Source organism: Macrobrachium nipponense, chromosome 6 (genome assembly GCF_015104395.2).
Source record: "Macrobrachium nipponense isolate FS-2020 chromosome 6, ASM1510439v2, whole genome shotgun sequence".
Taxonomy (NCBI): Eukaryota; Metazoa; Arthropoda; class Malacostraca; order Decapoda; family Palaemonidae; genus Macrobrachium; species Macrobrachium nipponense.
In genome coordinates, this window is record NC_061108.1 from 80079839 (window position 1) to 80097207 (window position 17369).

The 17369-nt window shown below is 43.7% G+C and overlaps 1 protein-coding gene across 3 annotated transcripts in view; it reads left to right on the forward strand.

The window, feature by feature from the left end:
• Nucleotides 1–17369, forward strand: part of LOC135216300 (cytoplasmic dynein 2 intermediate chain 1-like) — a 404990-nt gene that overhangs the window by 255849 nt on the left and 131772 nt on the right. For all 3 annotated transcript variants that reach the window (XR_010314849.1, XM_064251471.1, XM_064251472.1), the window contains exon 9: nt 13588–13728. Coding sequence is in view for 2 of the 3 variants with exons in the window: in XM_064251471.1 (XP_064107541.1) it covers nt 13588–13728 (141 nt within the window). In the remaining variant the exon portion in view is untranslated. The remainder of the gene's footprint in view (nt 1–13587; nt 13729–17369) is intronic.

Consider the following 17369-nt stretch of genomic DNA (forward strand, 5'->3'; position numbering starts at 1 on the left):
CCCCAGCCTCAACCTTCCACCTCTTACGCTGTCTCCCCAGCCTTCAACCAAGGGTTCGAAGACCAGGCCTTTCAGAAGTATGACCGCTCGGGTAAGGGAGGCAGAGGTAAGCGATCCTTTTGTCAGAGAGGATCGGGAGGGTCCCTTAATAGAGGAAAGCACTTCAGGGGAGGCTGCGGAGGCTACCAACATCAATGAGGACTTCCAGGTAGGAGGGAGGCTGTTTCTCTTCCGCCACCGGTGGGGATTCAGCAAATGGGCACAAAGCATTGTGTCGAAAGGCCTGGGTTGGAGTTGGGTGGCGAATCCGCCCACACCCAGACCTTTCCGCCAACTTCCATCCAAAGAATTGACGGAGTATGCGGAGGACCTCCTTCAGAAAGGAGCAATAGCGAGAGTCAACAGATTGAAGTTTCAAGGGCGCTTGTTCAGCGTCCCAAAGAAAGGCTCTCAAAAAAGAATGGTAATCTTAGACTTGTCCCGTTTAAACTTGGCCATTCGCTGCGACAAGTTCAAGATGCTCACCATCTCGCAGGTGCGGACCTTACTTCCCCGTGGGGCCGTCACCACCTCTATCGATCTTACAGACGCATACTATCATATCCCTATTGCAAGACACTTTCGCCCGTATCTGGGCTTCAAGATAGGAGAGCAGGCATTCTCCTTCAAGGTAGTTCCCTTCGGCCTCAACGTAGCACCCAGGGTGTTCACGAAGTTGGCGGAAGTGGTCGTCCAACAACTAAGATCGCAAGGGATTATGGTAGTAGCGTATCTCGACGATTGGCTAATTTGGGCTCCAACAGTCGAGGAATGCCACAAAGCAACACTGGAAGTAATCCGGTTCCTGGAATATCTAGGCTTCAAGATAAACAGGACCAAATCAAGACTCACTCCGGAGTCAAACTTCCAGTGGCTGGGCATTCAATGGAATCTATCCTCCCATACTCTGTCGATTCCATTAGCCAAGAGGAAAGAAATAGCGAAGTCAGTAAAGCAATTTCTAAGACACAAACTTGCGTCAAGGAGAACCCAGGAAAGGATTCTGGGTTCACTCCAGTTTGCATCAGTGACAAACATCTTGATGAAAGCCAAACTGAAAGACTTAACCAGAATCTGGCGCTCACGAGCAAATGTCAGGTCCAGGGACAAATTATCCTCAGTCCCTCAGGTTCTACGGAATCGTCTTCGCCCTTGGGCAAAAGTCAAGAACTTGTCAATAACAGTACCCCTTCAGTTTCCTCCTCCGGGGATTACCATCCACACAGACGCTTCGTTAAGCGGTTGGGGAGGATATTCTCAGTTCAAGAAGGTTCAAGGAACCTGGTCACCCCAGTTCCGTCAGCTTCACATAAACGTACTGGAAGCAATGGCAGTGTTCTCGACTCTAAAAAGGTTACGTCCGCCAAAGAACTCTCACATACAGCTAGTCTTAGACAGCGCAGTGGTAGTCCATTGTATAAACAGAGGTGGCTCCAAATCACGTCATCTAAATCATGTCATGGTAGCCATCTTCTCCCTGGCGGACAAGTTCAGTTGGCACCTCTCCTCCACCCATATAGCTGGAGTGAGAAACGTCATAGCAGATGCTCTATCCCGATCAGTTCCTCTGGAGTCGGAATGGTCACTGGACAACAGTTCGTTCCAATGGATTCTTCAGAGAGTTCCAGGTCTACAAGTGGATCTCTTCGCATCCCAAGCGAACCACAAACTCCCATGTTATGTGGCCCCCAACCTGGACCCTCTGGCCTATGCCACGGACGCCCTGGCCCTAGACTGGAACAACTGGGAGAAGATTTATGTCTTCCCTCCAGTGAATCTTCTCCTGAAGGTACTGAACAAACTCAGGACATTCAAGGGTCAAGTGGCTCTAGTAGCCCCAGACTGGCCGAAGAGCAATTGGTACCCCCTAATTCTGGAACTGGGTCTTCGTCCTCTTCGAATTCCCAATCCCAGGCTCTCCCAGTCAGTACAAACGAAGACTGTGTTCGCTTCCTCAGGAATTCTCAAAACCCTAACTTTATGGATTTCATGAAGTTTGCAGCTAAAAGAGATGCGAATATTGATCCTCAAAATATTCTCTTCTTGGAATCTGATAAAAGAGATTCAACTTTGAGACAGTATGATGCTGCAGTCAAAAAGTTAGCAACCTTCCTGAGAGAATCAGATATTAGAATCATGACAATCAATTCAGCTATATCCTTTTTCAGGTTTTTATTTGAAAAAGGCTTAGCAGCTAGCACTATTACGACAAACAAGTCAGCCTTGAAAAAGATTTTTCAATTGGGTTTCAGCATAGACTTGACAGACTCCTACTTCTCGTCTATTCCCAAGGCTTGTGCTAGACTTAGACCTTCTGTAAGGCCTACGTCAGTATCATGGTTCTTAAATGATGTTCTAAAGCTGGCTTCAGAAACTGATAATGACACATGTTCATTTATAATGCTCTTAAGAAAAACTCTATTTTTATTAAGCTTGGCTTCAGGAGCTAGAATTTCAGAACTGTCGGCATTATCCAGGGATCCGGATCATGTTGAATTTCTTCCCACAGGGGAAGTGCTACTTTCTCCGGAACGTAGTTTTATAGCAAAGAATGAAGATCCATTGATGAGGTGGGAACAATGGAAGGTTGTACCCCTTCCACAAGATATTTCTCTTTGCCCAGTATCGACCTTACGAGCCTTTCTGTCCAGGACCTCCTCATCCTCATCGGGTCCTCTCTTTAACAGAGAAAAAGGTGGTACTTTATCTATTAAAGGCATCAGGCAGCAGATCCTGTACTTTATTAAGCAAGCCAATCCTGACTCCTTCCCTAAAGCACATGATGTCAGGGCAGTAGCCACCTCAATTAACTATTTCCAGCATATGAATTTCGATGACTTGAAAAAATATACTGGATGGAAATCGCCGACAGTATTTAAACGTCATTACTTAGTCCTTGGAAGCTCTGAAATTTTCAGCAGTTGCGGCGGGTAACATAGTTTCCCCCGACTCTGCTTAATCTTTAGTAGAAGATCCAGTCCTCCTTTCTACCTATCTCACCCAACAGTTCGTCTATACCTGCCATGTTCATCTACGTTTACCTTGAGTCTTAGCTGCTCTTATGATGGTATAGTGGGTGCCCCTTATTTTTTTGCTAGGGTCACTCACATTTGATTGTATATAATGATCTCTTGGATGTGATCCCCTTATTTTTATGCTAGGGGACACATAGTATTTACAATGGTTACGGGTTTTGTGTATTAAGTCATATACATTCCCTTTTATATTATTATTGAAGTTTGTTCTATTCAAGTTATTGTTATAATTGCTTTCAGTTCTTTGTACATAATATCTATACACAGATACTGATTTCAACATATATTCCATGTAAGCTCTGTATATATGTTAAATTTAAGTTAATTTTAAGAAATATTATTAGCATTAAGTTAAATTTAAGTAATATTTCTATTTTTGTATCAGTGTGTATATGTATATTTATTAGCAATTATATTTCTTTATTTTATGTTATCTTTTATTTGAGACCCTTTTTGTCTTTTTGTTTTTATTCTTTACAATCTTGTGCTATTTCTCTGGTACGATTTCGCGCAGCGACACGAACTGAGCCCAGAAAAGGGATTTTGACGTAAGGAAAAATCTATTTCTGGGCGATTGGTTCGTGTCGCCAGCGAAATCCCGCCCTGCCCATCCCTTCGCTCAAGATTGTCTGCTAACTTCAGGATGGCCACCAGAGGCGCAGCAGTCGGCAGCATGGGATGGAGTAGTAGTAGTTGCTGCCCACTCTGTGGGTCGGCTCCCCTCTTGTGGGGATTTTGTAGTGGGAGATTTCTATTGGCAAGCGGTTCGTGGTAGTGGTCTCACTCGCCATAGTGTTCATACCGACACCCTCTTGGAGGGTGAGCGAGTCAGTTGTACTGACCTTTTCTTTATTTTATTTATTCTCTGGTATGTGTTAGTACATTTACCTTAGAAATAATGGATTAAAGGATATTTCGCTGGCGACACGAACCAATCGCCCAGAAAAGGGATTTTGACGTAAGGAAAAATCTATTTCTGGGCGATTGGCTCGTGTCGCCAGCGAAATATCCTTTAATCTATTATTTCTAGGGTAAATGTACTAACACATACCAGAGAATAAATAAATAAAGAAAAAGGTCAGTATAACTGACTCGCTCACCCTCCCAGAGAGTGTCGGTATGAACACTATGGCGAGTGAGACCACTACCACGAGCCAAATGCCAATAGAATTCTCCCACTACAAAATCCCCCAAGAGGAGAGCCGACCCACAGAGTGGGCAGCACCTACTATACTACTCCATCCATGCTGCCGACTGCTGCGCCTCTGTGGCCATCCTGAAGTTAGCAGACAATCTTGGCGATGGGATGGGTAGGGCGGGATTTCGCTGGCGACACGAGCCAATCGCCCAGAAATAGATTTTTCCTTACGTCAAAATCCCTTTTCTGGGCTCAGCTCAGCTCGTGTCGCTGCGCAAAATCGTACCAGAGAAATAGCACAAGATTGTAAAGAAATTCAACAAAATACAAAGAGGTCTCAAATAAAAGATAAAATAAAAATAAATCAATATAATTGCTAATAAGGATACATATACACAGTGATACAAAATAGAAATATTACTTAATTTACACTTAATTCTAATAATATTTCTTAACTTAAGGTAATATACATATATACAGGAGAAATATATCATATATGTACAAAAATGGTATCTGTGTAAAGCTATGTATCAAAACATTCTAAAGCAATTAACATAAAAGTTGAATAAAACAGACTCAACAATAATAAAATATAAAGGAATGTATATGACTTAATATACAAAACCCGTAACCATTATAATAAGATGTATCTCCTAGCATAAAAATAAGGAGATGACATCCACGAGATCAATAACCATCATCAAATGTGAGTGTCCCTAGCAAAAAAATAAGGGACACCCACTACATCATCATAAAAGCAGCTAAGACACAAGGTGACCGTAAATGAACAAGGCAGGAATAGACGAACTGTTGGGTGAGGCAGGTAGAAAGGAGGACTGGATCTTCTACTAAAGATTAGTCAGAGTCAGGGGAAACTATGTTCCCCGCTGCAACTGCTGAAAATTTCAGAGCTTCCAAGGACTTTAAGTAATGACGTTTGAACACTGTCGGCGATTTCCATCCAGTATACTTTTTCAACTCATCGAAGTTCATATGTTGGAAATAGTTAATTGAGGTGGCTACTGCCCTGACATCATGTGCTTTTGGGAAAGAGTCAGGATTGGCTTGTTTAATGAAGTACAGGATTTGTTGCCTGATGCCTTTAATAGATAAAGTGCCACCTTTTTCTCTCTTAAAGAGAGGACCCGATGAGGATGAGGAGGTCCTAGATAGAAAGGCTCGTAAGGCTGAAACAACTGGGCAAAGAGATACATCTTGTGGAAGGGGTAGTACCTTCCATGGTTCCCACCTCATCAAAGGATCTTCATTCTTTGCTATAAAGCTACGTTCCGGAGAAAGTAGCACTTCCCCTGTGGGAAGGAACTGAATATGATCCGGATCTCTGGATAACGCCGACAGTTCTGAAATTCTAGCTCCTGAGGCCAAGCTTAATAAAAATAGGGTTTTTCTTAAGAGCATTATAAACGAGCATGTGTCATTATTGGTTTCTGAAGCCAGCTTTAGAACATCGTTTAAGAACCATGATACTGACGTAGGCCTTACCGAAGGTCTAAGTCTAGCACATGCCTTGGGAATAGATGAGAAGTAGGAATCTGTCAAGTCTATGTTGAACCCAAATTGAAAAATCTTCTTCAAGACTGACTTGTTAGTCGTAATTGTGCTAGCTGCTAAGCCTTTTTCAAATAAGGATCTGAAAAAGGATATAGCTGAATTGATTGTCATGATCCTAATATCTGATTCTTTCAGGAAGGTTGCTAACTTTTTGACAGCAGCATCATACTGTCTCAAAGTTGAATCTCTTTTATCGGATTCCAAGAAGAGAATATTCTGAGGGTCAATATTCGCATCCCTTTTCGCTGCAAACTTCATGAAATCCATAAAGTTAGGGTTTTGAGAATCCCTGAGGAAGCGAACACAGTCTTCGTTTGTACTGACTGGGAGAGCCTGGGATTGGGGATCCGAAGAGGGCGAAGACCCAGTTCCAGAATGAGAGGGTACCAATTGCTCTTCGGCCAGTCTGGGGCTACTAGAGCCACTTGACCCTTGAATGTCCTGAGTTTGTTTAAGACTTTCATGAGAAGATTCACCGGAGGAAAGACATAAATCTTCTCCCAGTTGTTCCAGTCTAGAGCCAGGCGTCCGTGGCATAGGCCAGAGGGTCCAGGTTGGGGCCACATAACACGGGAGTTTGTGGTTCGTTTGAGATGCGAAGAGATCCACCTGTAGACCTGGAACTCTCTGAAGAATCCATTGGAACGAACTGTTGTCCAGTGACCATTCCGACTCTAGAGGTACTGATCGGGATAGAGCATCTGCTATGACGTTTCTCACTCCAGCTATATGAGTGGAGGAGAGATGCCAACTGAACTTGTCCGCCAGGGAGAAGATGGCTACCATGACGTGATTTAGATGACGTGACTTGGAGCCTCCTCTGTTTACACAATGTACCACCACTGCGCTGTCCAGGACTAGCTTTATGTGGGAGTACTTTGGCGGGCATAACTTTTTTAGAGTCAAGAACACTGCCATTGCTTCCAGTACGTTTATATGGAACTGACGGAACTGAGGTGACCACGTTCCTTGAACCTTTTTGAACTGGGAATATCCTCCCCAACCGCTTAATGATGCGTCTGTGTGGATGGTGATCCCTGGTGGAGGAAACTGAAGGGGCACTGACACCGACAAGTTCTTGACTTTCGCCCACGGTCGGAGTCGTTTCTTTAGAATCAGAGGGACTGAGGATAATTTGTCCCTGGACCTGACATTTGCTCGTGAGCGCCAGATTCTGGTTAGGTCTTTCAGTTTGGCTTTCATTAAGATGTTCGTCACTGATGCAAACTGGAGAGAACCCAAGATCCTTTCCTGGGATCTTCTTGATGCCAGTTTGTGACTCAGAAATTGTTTGACTGATTTCGCTATTTCCTTTCTTTTGGATGATGGAATCGACAGAGTATGGGAGGAAAGATTCCATTGAATGCCTAGCCACTGAAAGTTTGACTCTGGGGTGAGTCTTGACTTGGTCCTGTTTATCTTGAAGCCTAGATATTCCAGGAACTGAATTACTTTCAGTGTTGCTCTGTTGCATTCCTCGACTGTTGAAGCCCAGATCAACCAATCGTCGAGATACGCTACTACCATAATCCCTTGCGATCTGAGTTGTTGAACTACTACTTCCGCCAGCTTCGTAAACACCCTGGGTGCTACGTTGAGCCCGAAAGGAACTACCTTGAAGGAGAATGTCTGGTCTCCTATCTTGAAGCCCAGATACGGACGGAAGTGTCTTGCAATAGGGATATGATAGTAAGCGTCTGTAAGATCGATAGAGGTGGTGACGGCCCCACGGGGAAGTAAGGTCCGTACCTGCGAGATCGTGAGCATCTTGAACTTGTCGCAGCGAATGGCTAAGTTTAAGCGGGACAAGTCTAAGATTACCCTTCTTTTTTGTGAGCCTTTCTTTGGCACGCTGAACAAGCGTCCTTGAAATTTTAACCTTTGACTCTCGCTATAGCTCCTTTCTGAAGGAGATCCTCCGCATACTCCGTCAGTTCCTTGGAAGGAAGTTGGCGGAAAGGTCTGGATGGGGGTGGGTTCGTTAACCAGCTCCCAACCCAGGCCTTTTGACACAATGCTCTGAGCCCACTTGCTGAAGTTCCACCGGTGGCGAAAGTGAAACAGCCTCCCTCCTACCTGAAATTCCTCATTGGTTCTGGTAGCCTCCTCGGCCTCCTCTGAAATGTTTTCCCCTATTAAAGGGACCTCCCGATCCTCTCCCACGAAAGGATCGCTTACCTCTGCCTCCCTTACCCGAGCGGTCATACTTCTGTGAAGCTTGACTCTCGAAGGCTTGATTGTAAGCTGGAGAGAGGGCGTAAGAGGTGGAGGGCTGAGGCTGAGGGGAGATAACGTAAATCGGCTGTGATTGAGCCTTTGAAGTGGAAGGTTGGGCTGTTTGCACTAAGGGAACAGCCGGAACTTGCTGAGAAAAGCGTGGCTGCTTTTTCTGGTAGGGCTGGAAACGTCTGGGTTTCCTTTGACCCTTACCCCTAGCTGCTAGATCTTGCCGCCTCTTGGCCGTAAGACCCCAACGGTCTTTAAGGCTCTGGTTCAACCTCGTAGCCTCTGACTGAACCTCCTTCACCATCGCTTCTGGGAAGAGGTCTGCTCCCCAGATGCTCGACGCAAGTAACCTATTCGGCTCGTGCCGAATAGTTGCTTCTTGTAGGACATGCTTCCTACAATTCGTCCTAGCAGTGGCAAACTCAAACATATCTGACTGTACCGTTTGAGTCAGGGATTTGGTCATAAGCTTGAAGAGCGGTTCTGAACCATAGGCTATGGTAGTCACCTCGGTCATAGCCATGGAATTAATAGATCTGGCTAACCGCGATTTGGCATCAAATTCAGCCTGAATAAGGCTATCTGGAAGCCTAGGTAGCTTTTCACCAAACTGCTCCATAGCACAGTCCGGTTTGAGTTTGCCAGCTGAGAAGGTGTTAGGTAAGTCTTCCCACAATTCTCCGGCTGAAGGAAGTAACGGAGATGTAGGATCTGCTTCCTTCAGTTGAGGCATGGGGTCCCCCTTCTGGGCCGCTGGAATGGTAGACGTCGCGATCTTTGTCAGGAAAGGGAGCGGGGTACTCTCATCCATCGTAAAGATCGTAAACGGACTCTTGAAAGGTTGGATTTTCGTATTGGAACAATCCATGTCCTCTAGACACCTGAGCCATTCTCTCTGAGCCTGGTCACGTGAATAGAGGACTGTCTCCTTTGGTACTTTATCATCCCGAGTCATGGCTGAGGCGGTGAGCCTTGCGTAGCCGATGAACGGAGGCTGAAGGTCTTCCGGGTAGAACTCGAAGTCCTCGATCCTCCGAGTTCCACATTCCGGGATAGAAATGAGTCCGTCTTGGAAGGGGGCGTATGACGCTACTCTCCAAGGGTTGTTCATTGAGAACGGAGGTAGAGAGTCATACGGGAGAAGCTGGGCTCCACCTGTATTGAAAGGTGGAGGAGAGGCTAGAGGAGCTTGGCTCAGTCCGGCTATAATGCTGTCTTGAGAGGTAATCCTATCCGACAACCGAGAGATCATTTGTTCCATGCTACTTTTCAGAGACCCAACCAGGTCGCCCACCTGTTGTAACAGACCAGCATTGGAGTCCAAAGCGGAGCTGCTGCGGAGGTGGAGGGGTGGCTCTGAATTGGAACCAAGGGTAGCGGAACTGACGACTCCGCCGGAGTGTGAGATCTCTCTCTGGAGGATTTACTCCTCGAGGACTTAGAGCCGGACCCAGAAGCTTTAGATCTCTCTGCTCCGGGATTCCTAGCCGGAGACTTACGAGAGGAGGATGACGCCGAAGCCGTCTTCTTAGACGACGACGACGTCTTTGTCAAGGATTTCACTGCTTGACCCTTGACCTTGGGTCTAACTGAAGCGTCAGGAGGAGTATATAATTCGTTACCCGTAAAGCCTTGGAAGGATGGAGAGGTTGCAGGAGTAGAAGAAGCAGTTGCACCCAAGGGTATCCCTTGGGTGTCCACCTTACCTACCTCGACCAACAGGTCGTCTACACCTACCATAGGTTCTACATTAATATCCAACGTCGCGACTTCCGAGGAGATGTCCTGGCCTTGGTCAGTCAATGAGGCAGCCAGCTGTTGCTGGATGAAGGCGATAGTCGGGGCCGCCTCTACTGGGTCGACGTATCCTGTCGCCTTGCCTCCGGGGAAGATTAGTACCGCCAACCTTTTCTCCAGGATGTAGGGCATACCCTTGGCGGCGTTCTTCCCGAAACCGCCGACCCAGGCCCGCAGGGTTGCCAGTGCGGTATCCCTCACGGCCGGCGCCTGGAAGAGAGGGTATTGATTAGATTTAAGAATAACTTAAAACTAAAGCTAACTTAAAGCATAACTTAAAATTATAGGGGCTATAAGGCCCCTTGAATTTACCTTAAGTTAGAGTGATTGATGTAAAACTTAAGCACTATAACAGATGAGGACCAGCTACCGGAGATGGAATACTTACCCCGTCTAAAAGCTGGCTCACCAGATCGTAACATATGGTACACGTTTCATGGTACCAGACCTGGATGTCCCCTGTGCGGAGTCGCGCATGGAGCATGGGACCGGCAAACTTCGTGTCCACATGGGTCCTGAAGTGTGGCGGCGCATCCCGGATGCTCACAGTTGGTGGTCTGTAAGTGAAAAGACACATGAGTATCTTAAAGAATATCACTTACAGGCTAAAGGCAGAAGAACTCCGTTGCATGCCGGAGCTCGGAAAAAATTTGGGCATAGCCCCTCCCTTAATCGCCTGAATAGGCTATAACCCCGGAGGTATCCGGTGAAACATGAAGGGAGGGGGAATGGTTTAAGGTACTTAAGATAAACTTAATAGTTTAACATAATAGATCTTAAACCTAAAAGCTCGAACGTACCGGACTAAGTCCAGTGCGTGGCGGAGTGTATAACTCAGTGAAACGGAGAGGTTAGAAGGGACCGACTGTATGTTCCGGTCCACCCCGTGGGGTAGACTAGCACCTTTCCGCTGGATGCCAGGTCTCCGGTGGTAAAGGAGCCCTAGTAAGGTGGGAAAGAGCAAGGGGCATACAGACTCGGGCTAGTAACGGAGCGACGGAGTAGTAATGGAGGGGGGGAAAGGCCAGTCCCCCCCACCTTACCATCCGACCGGACCGAGAAGCCGGAGAGGTCGAGTCCAGTCTGGGTCTGTCCCGTCCCTCTACCCCCTCCGCCTGGGGGGAGAGAGGGAGGCAGGCTCGGGTATGTGGAGCGAGCATGGGCAGGCCTACCCCCCCCCCCCCCCCCCCCCGACCCTATGGAAGAGCGGGAGGGGGGAAAGGTGACTGGACAGGCGTCTGGCTGCCTCGTGATCACATAGTGACCACGGGGCGATAAGAACAACAAACAAGCCCCCTAGAACATAACCAACTGATCAGAGAGATGCTATCGGAAGCAACCGAGCTGAAAAGCGTAACATAAAGGCCCAATGGGCCATGACCTAGGCTAAGCGAGCCAGACGCCTAACTAACCTAACAAATATCACATAAATAATACAAATGAATAATAAAATGAAAGAAAGAAAACAAAATAGTAGGAGAAAAAATCCAGGAGTGTACGACTAACCCGAAGGCAAGACTACCACTCAAAGCTAGCCGAGGCCGATACTAAGAGCCGTGGCTAGGGTCTGGATGGAAGAGCCTACATAAGGTAAAAGACATGCATGCATGACAAAACCGTGTAGACCGTACCCTAAACAAAGCGGATAATAAAAATAGAGCGTACAAAAGCAAGGGGATGTTCTGGGTATGGGCGACCCAGAACGGACCCACCACGAGGCAGAACCATGCTGCCATGCTTCCGACCTAGAGATCGTATTTATACCTAAAAAACGGCAAATACGTGCTCAGGGCCAGAAAAAACCAATTAGCAATAAACACTGAGTACTTAACTTAGCTGCTGCGATGGCTGCACGTTCCATGGTAATAAAATCCAAAGGAAAGGGCACAAAAACACAGAGAAGAAAATGGCACGTGTGTATCGTGTGCGCTAACTGAAAAGGAAGGCCACCAGAGGTGCAGCAGTCGGCAGCATGGGATGGAGTAGTAGTAGTAGGTGCTGCCCACTCTGTGGGTCGGCTCTCCTCTTGGGGGATTTTGTAGTGGGAGAATTCTATTGGCATTTGGCTCGTGGTAGTGGTCTCACTCGCCATAGTGTTCATACCAACACTCTCTGGGAGGGTGAGCGAGTCAGTTATACTGACCTTTTTCTTTATTTATTTATTCTCTGGTATGTGTTAGTACATTTACCCTAGAAATAATAGATTAAAGGATATTTCGCGCAGCGACACGAGCTGAGCCCAGAAATAGATTTTTCCTTACGTCAAAATCCCTTTATTCCAGTGTAGGAACATTACATTTGTTTTTCCCCTAGAGCTTGGAAAATATATACATACTAAGAATGGAGTAAGAAGTCTTTGTAGGTGCTGCCAGGACATCTCATTAAGACCTTGCTGTGTTCCTGGGACATATAACTGACTTGGCTTAAAAATCCACAGAACATGTTTCATTAGAGAACCTAACCTGAAGACAGTATTTTTATTTTTCTAGTTACCTCTGCTTCTTCCCAGCATGTAAGATAAATTCAGGACCTATTTAGTTCAGTAATCCTTACAATGCTAGGAAGAAATTTTACTTTTTGTTTTTAAAATAATCTGCTACAAACGAAATAATGATTCTTTATCAGATACAAGCTTTATGATCCTTCTTGGGACCATGAAAGTGTAAGACCTATATCCATTCAGAGCTGTGAGTTCTTCAGTGACATTGTCTACTGGTACATCCTTGCCTTGAATTAACTAAAAAAAAAAACTTACATTTTGAGTCAGACAGACTAGTAATGCTAATGGAGACCAGGCATCCCAATTTATAGATTGATGGTCATGAAATTTTGGCTTCCAGCATCTCATTTGTAACACAGTTTTGATGGGAGAACCTGTAACCTTGATCTCCTTTGAGATCTGCCTCCATAATTATTTTAATTTATTCTCTCTTAGTCATATTGGAGTAGCAGGAAAGACAGGCTGCCTGCATTGGTATGATACTCATCATCCACTTCTACACTATATAACCCTGTTTAAGTAAACTAAGCGTGATAACCACGCCTATGCTAAAAAGATTCCAGTCCTGTTTTAGACCTCATGTTAATACTTATAACTTTGGACTAGTAATCATTCTTGAGAAGTTCTTTGGCTCCACCAACTTGAAGCTCTTATCTATCTATTTTTTGGGGCAGCAGCTATGGAAACTTCAATAGCTATTTAGGCTTGGATATTTGATAAACATGTTGATATTGATGATTTGAAGTATGTAATGGTATAGTGATTAGTACATTTATTCTTAACCCCTTGGTAGCAGCATGCATCTGTTGATGCACAATAATGGCATAAGAGGAGTACATTGGGCATCTAATATTCCTTACTCCACTTCAAGAGTTTTTTATGCATATTGACACGGCTTGTGAGAGTTTAGCAAATTTTTTCATGTGCAGAACCATTACTTTTTATTAATTGCCCCCTCCCAACTCCTCAGCATCTTGCAGCTGTCCAGACAACTCAGACAATAACTTAAGTCTGTCACCAATAAGCCATAGGCATGGACACTGACTGATAGAACTGGAGGATCTCTTCTTTGGTAGATAGTTGGAAAGTTTCCATGGAAACATACTAGAGGTTTCTGTAAAATAACAGGCTTGTGTATGAATAAATTAGAATGTTGTAATTGTATTCTAGGTAATGTATTTTTTCAATGGGTTAATAATAAAGATTGCTTTGTACCACAATGAAGTGATTTTTATATTTTCTCTCAATAATAGAATTAAAAATATATTTTTTTATTCCAGATAAATTCAAAAATGAATAGCCGAGGTCGTATTTTACTGAGTATGATTCAGCTTGATACAGTCAGTGTAGATCTACTGACATTAGCACCAGTATCATATGAAGCCTATATATCCAGCTTTGGACACTCAAACAGACAGCAGGTAAGTGTTTTGATAATGTAACTGTACAGTATTAATAAGCAGTGATTTTTGTAATGAAAACAAGCTGAACTCTAGTACTCTACAGTACTAACAAATACTCATCCTTTCTTACTAATGAAAATTGAATAATCATAAGTGTACTTGTAGAAAAAGGTTCCCGAATATTCAGTGAAATCTTACTGTATTAACTTTTTCATAATCAATAATTCTCTCCTCATCAAACATTGGTGTTTATTTCAGTATTTAATAATTTACTGTTTTGCATTTTATGGAATTTTTGAACTGGAATACTTATGAAGGCAAAATATTTTTGTTCTTGGTCCACATATTTCTAGTATACAGTGGTACCTCATTTGTCGAATGTTTCTCATGTCAAACATTCCATTTTTCGAATGAAATTTTCGAGAAAATTTTGTATCATTTGTCAAACAAATGCTTGTACTTTGAACTGACTGATTATCTAGTTTATACTCCCCCTGATCCCAACTCCTTGACAAGGTGGGGGGTTTAGGGATCCTCAGCAGAGAGAATATGCCCTCTTATGCCTACTCTCTCTGCTGTAGATTCAACTGAACATTGGGATCTTTAACTCCTTCACTCCTCCTCTTATATATTTTCTCCCTTCCCCTCTTCTTTTGTTGACGACCTTGGCATGGTGTTGGATTATTGAACTGACTGCTCTTTTAACTTGATGGCAGGCGGAGTTGGACGGCACGCCACTCCACCCGTAAAACTAAAGTACCTGATGTGGTCGAGCGATGGGAAATTTTTATGTCAAGGCATATCCACAGTGCTGAGTACGATCTTGACGGACTGACATCCCTTAAGGCACTGTAGGCATGGCATATATCCAGGTGAGGATTCCAGGGCAGTTACCACTTTGAAACAATATTGCTCCTCCCCCCTTTGGGCCACCAGGTATGGTGTATATCCAGGTGAGGATCCCAGGGCAATTACCGCTTTGTAACAATATTGCTCCTCCCCCAGTTGGGCCTCCCTGGTGAGAGGGACCTCATCCTGGATGAAATATTTATATTTCGTATCATGGCGAACTCAGTAAACCTCCCAATGACTTCTGGCACGGATAAGGAATATTCTAAAGTCAGAGTGGTATTAAGACACTTATGCCATATACTAGACCAAGAAGAGACTCACTTGGACTCCCTCTTTGGTAGTGGAAGTTGGTAGAGATTTTTTACTTTAGAAACTGACCAAAAGCTCTCGGCGCTAAAGTATAAAATTATTTATTGACCAGACACTTGACAGCAGAGATGTCCTTCAAACAGATGAAAGAAAAGACGTGACTTATAGAAGCCACAACAAGGAATCAGTCTGAGGACTATATGTCCATAACAACGATAGCCAATACAAACATCAAAATTAGAAAACATGACACTGTGAATAGCATTTAGGGGACTATTGTACTTCCTGAAAACAGTGATGAAGCAATTGAAAAGAATATCCTCTTAGACTCTTAAAAACAGATATCCTAGAATTCAAGATTGTTAGTTATATAACATACCTAGTAAACAAGGAAATAAACAGATGTTGAAAATAGCAAAAATAAAATTTGATGGTCAAGATTTACCCCAAAAAATAAAGATTTTAGGCCAAACCAGAGAAGTAAGACCTTACGTCCCAAAGCCACTACAATGTCAAAATTGTAGTAAATATGGGCATACAAAAAATACTGCCAAAATGATCCTGTGTGTCCATTGTGGTTCTGAAGAACATGCTACACAGTGGAAGTGCAGTGATCCAATGTGTATAAACAGTGGACAAGACCATCATGCAAAGTCCAAGGAATGTATGCTTACTGCATATACAATACAGAGTTAAAAAATATTACAAGAAAGAACAGGGATGTCTATAAAGGAGGCTAAATTGGAGTTGAAAGTGAGAGGAATTCAAGATTTTGCTAAGAAACAAGTATTCTTCAATAATGGGAACCAGTAATGAAGCAAAAACACATACTGATAGAAATAACAAAACACAGCTAAGTAAATCTCAAGAAGAAATTAGTAATATACCACAAGAAAAAATAAAATAGTAAAGAATCAAGAAACTGGTGAAGGTGATATGGATAATATCCTATCAAATTCATTTGAGGTATTAATCAGGTATTCATTAGAAAAGCATCAGTCAAACCTAAGACAAAAGATATAAATAAAGAACAAAAGCAAATTAAGAATATACCTTTATCTTCTAAAATAATAAAGGGATTTTGACAAAGGAAAAATCTATTTCTGGGGGAAGACGTGTGTCGCCTGGTGAAATGCTCCTGTAGCATGCATTTCTAGGTATAAATAGATGCTAAATATACCAGAGAAAAAGCTAAATGGAATGCTGAAGTTACTACCTTCAGCTCGCTCACCCATAGGGTGTCAGTATAAACACAGGGGAGAGTGGAAGCCATTACCACAGGTTTTCTGTCAATTAGAAGATTCATCTCAAAACCCCTCTCTAGTAGGTAGGTGCCGTTACAAGGACTACAATACGTCTACCTTCCGCTCGCTACTACTACAACTCCCGCCCAAAGACTGCATTCCTGAATTACACACCCAAGCTTTGGCCGGCTAAAGGGTGGGGATCAGGAAAAGAGAGGGGTGGGTTCACCGGGCAACCCAGGTCTTCCCCCAGAAATAGATTTTTCCTTTGTCAAAATCCCTTTTCTGGGCTCGACCTGTGTCGGCCGGTGAAATAGTATCAGAGAATTGGCCATACAAGCTTGGAAAATGCAAAATTTAAGATACAAGGAAAAATAAAAATAAAATCTTCTCTTAAAATTAAGTTTTAATAACCAACAAAGTAACAAGTTATGATGGTAAAAAAAGTAGGAACAAATATGACCAGATCCATACTATCCTGGGTAAACAACAGGTAAGGAATACAAAAATAACAAATATAAACTGTGTACATGTCCGGAAGTGGGTTGATAAGCAAACCAGCCCGGAACCTAAGGGAGACAGGTAGGGATTACGAGCGAGGCAGGTAGGAAAGAGTGAGTATCTGAAAATTTATGGGCCTCTAAATTCTTTAGATACTGGCGTTTAAATACTGTTGGGGATTTCCAACCCGTATATTTTTCAAGATCCTCGAAGTTCACATTGTGAAAATAGTTAATTGAGGTAGCCACTGCCCGGATATCATGGACATGAGGGACTGAATCCGGATTGGCTTGCTTAATAAAATAAAGGATTTGTTGTCTGATTCCTTTTAAGGAAATGGTTCTGCCTTTCTCTCTAATAAAAAGAGGACCTGAAGACTTTTCAGAAGTTCTGGCCTGATATGATTTTAATGTGACAATAGGACACAATGATGAGTCCTGTGTGAGAGGAATAATTTTCCATGGAGCCCACCTGTTTTGTGGGTCTTCATTCTTGACTAAGAATTTCCGATCTGTGGAGAGTAGAACTTCACCTGACAGGAGGAAATAAATGTGATTTGGTTCTCTAGAAAGAGCCGACAGTTCAGATATTCTGGCGCCTGAAGCCAGACTCATAAGAATAATGTCTTCCTGAGAAGGGTTATATATGAGCATGATACATTATCAGTGTCTGAAGCCAATTTGAGTACATCGTTTAAAAACCAGGAGACCGTGTGGGGGCGGTTGTTACAGCCTCTGAGAGAGAGGTCCGCTT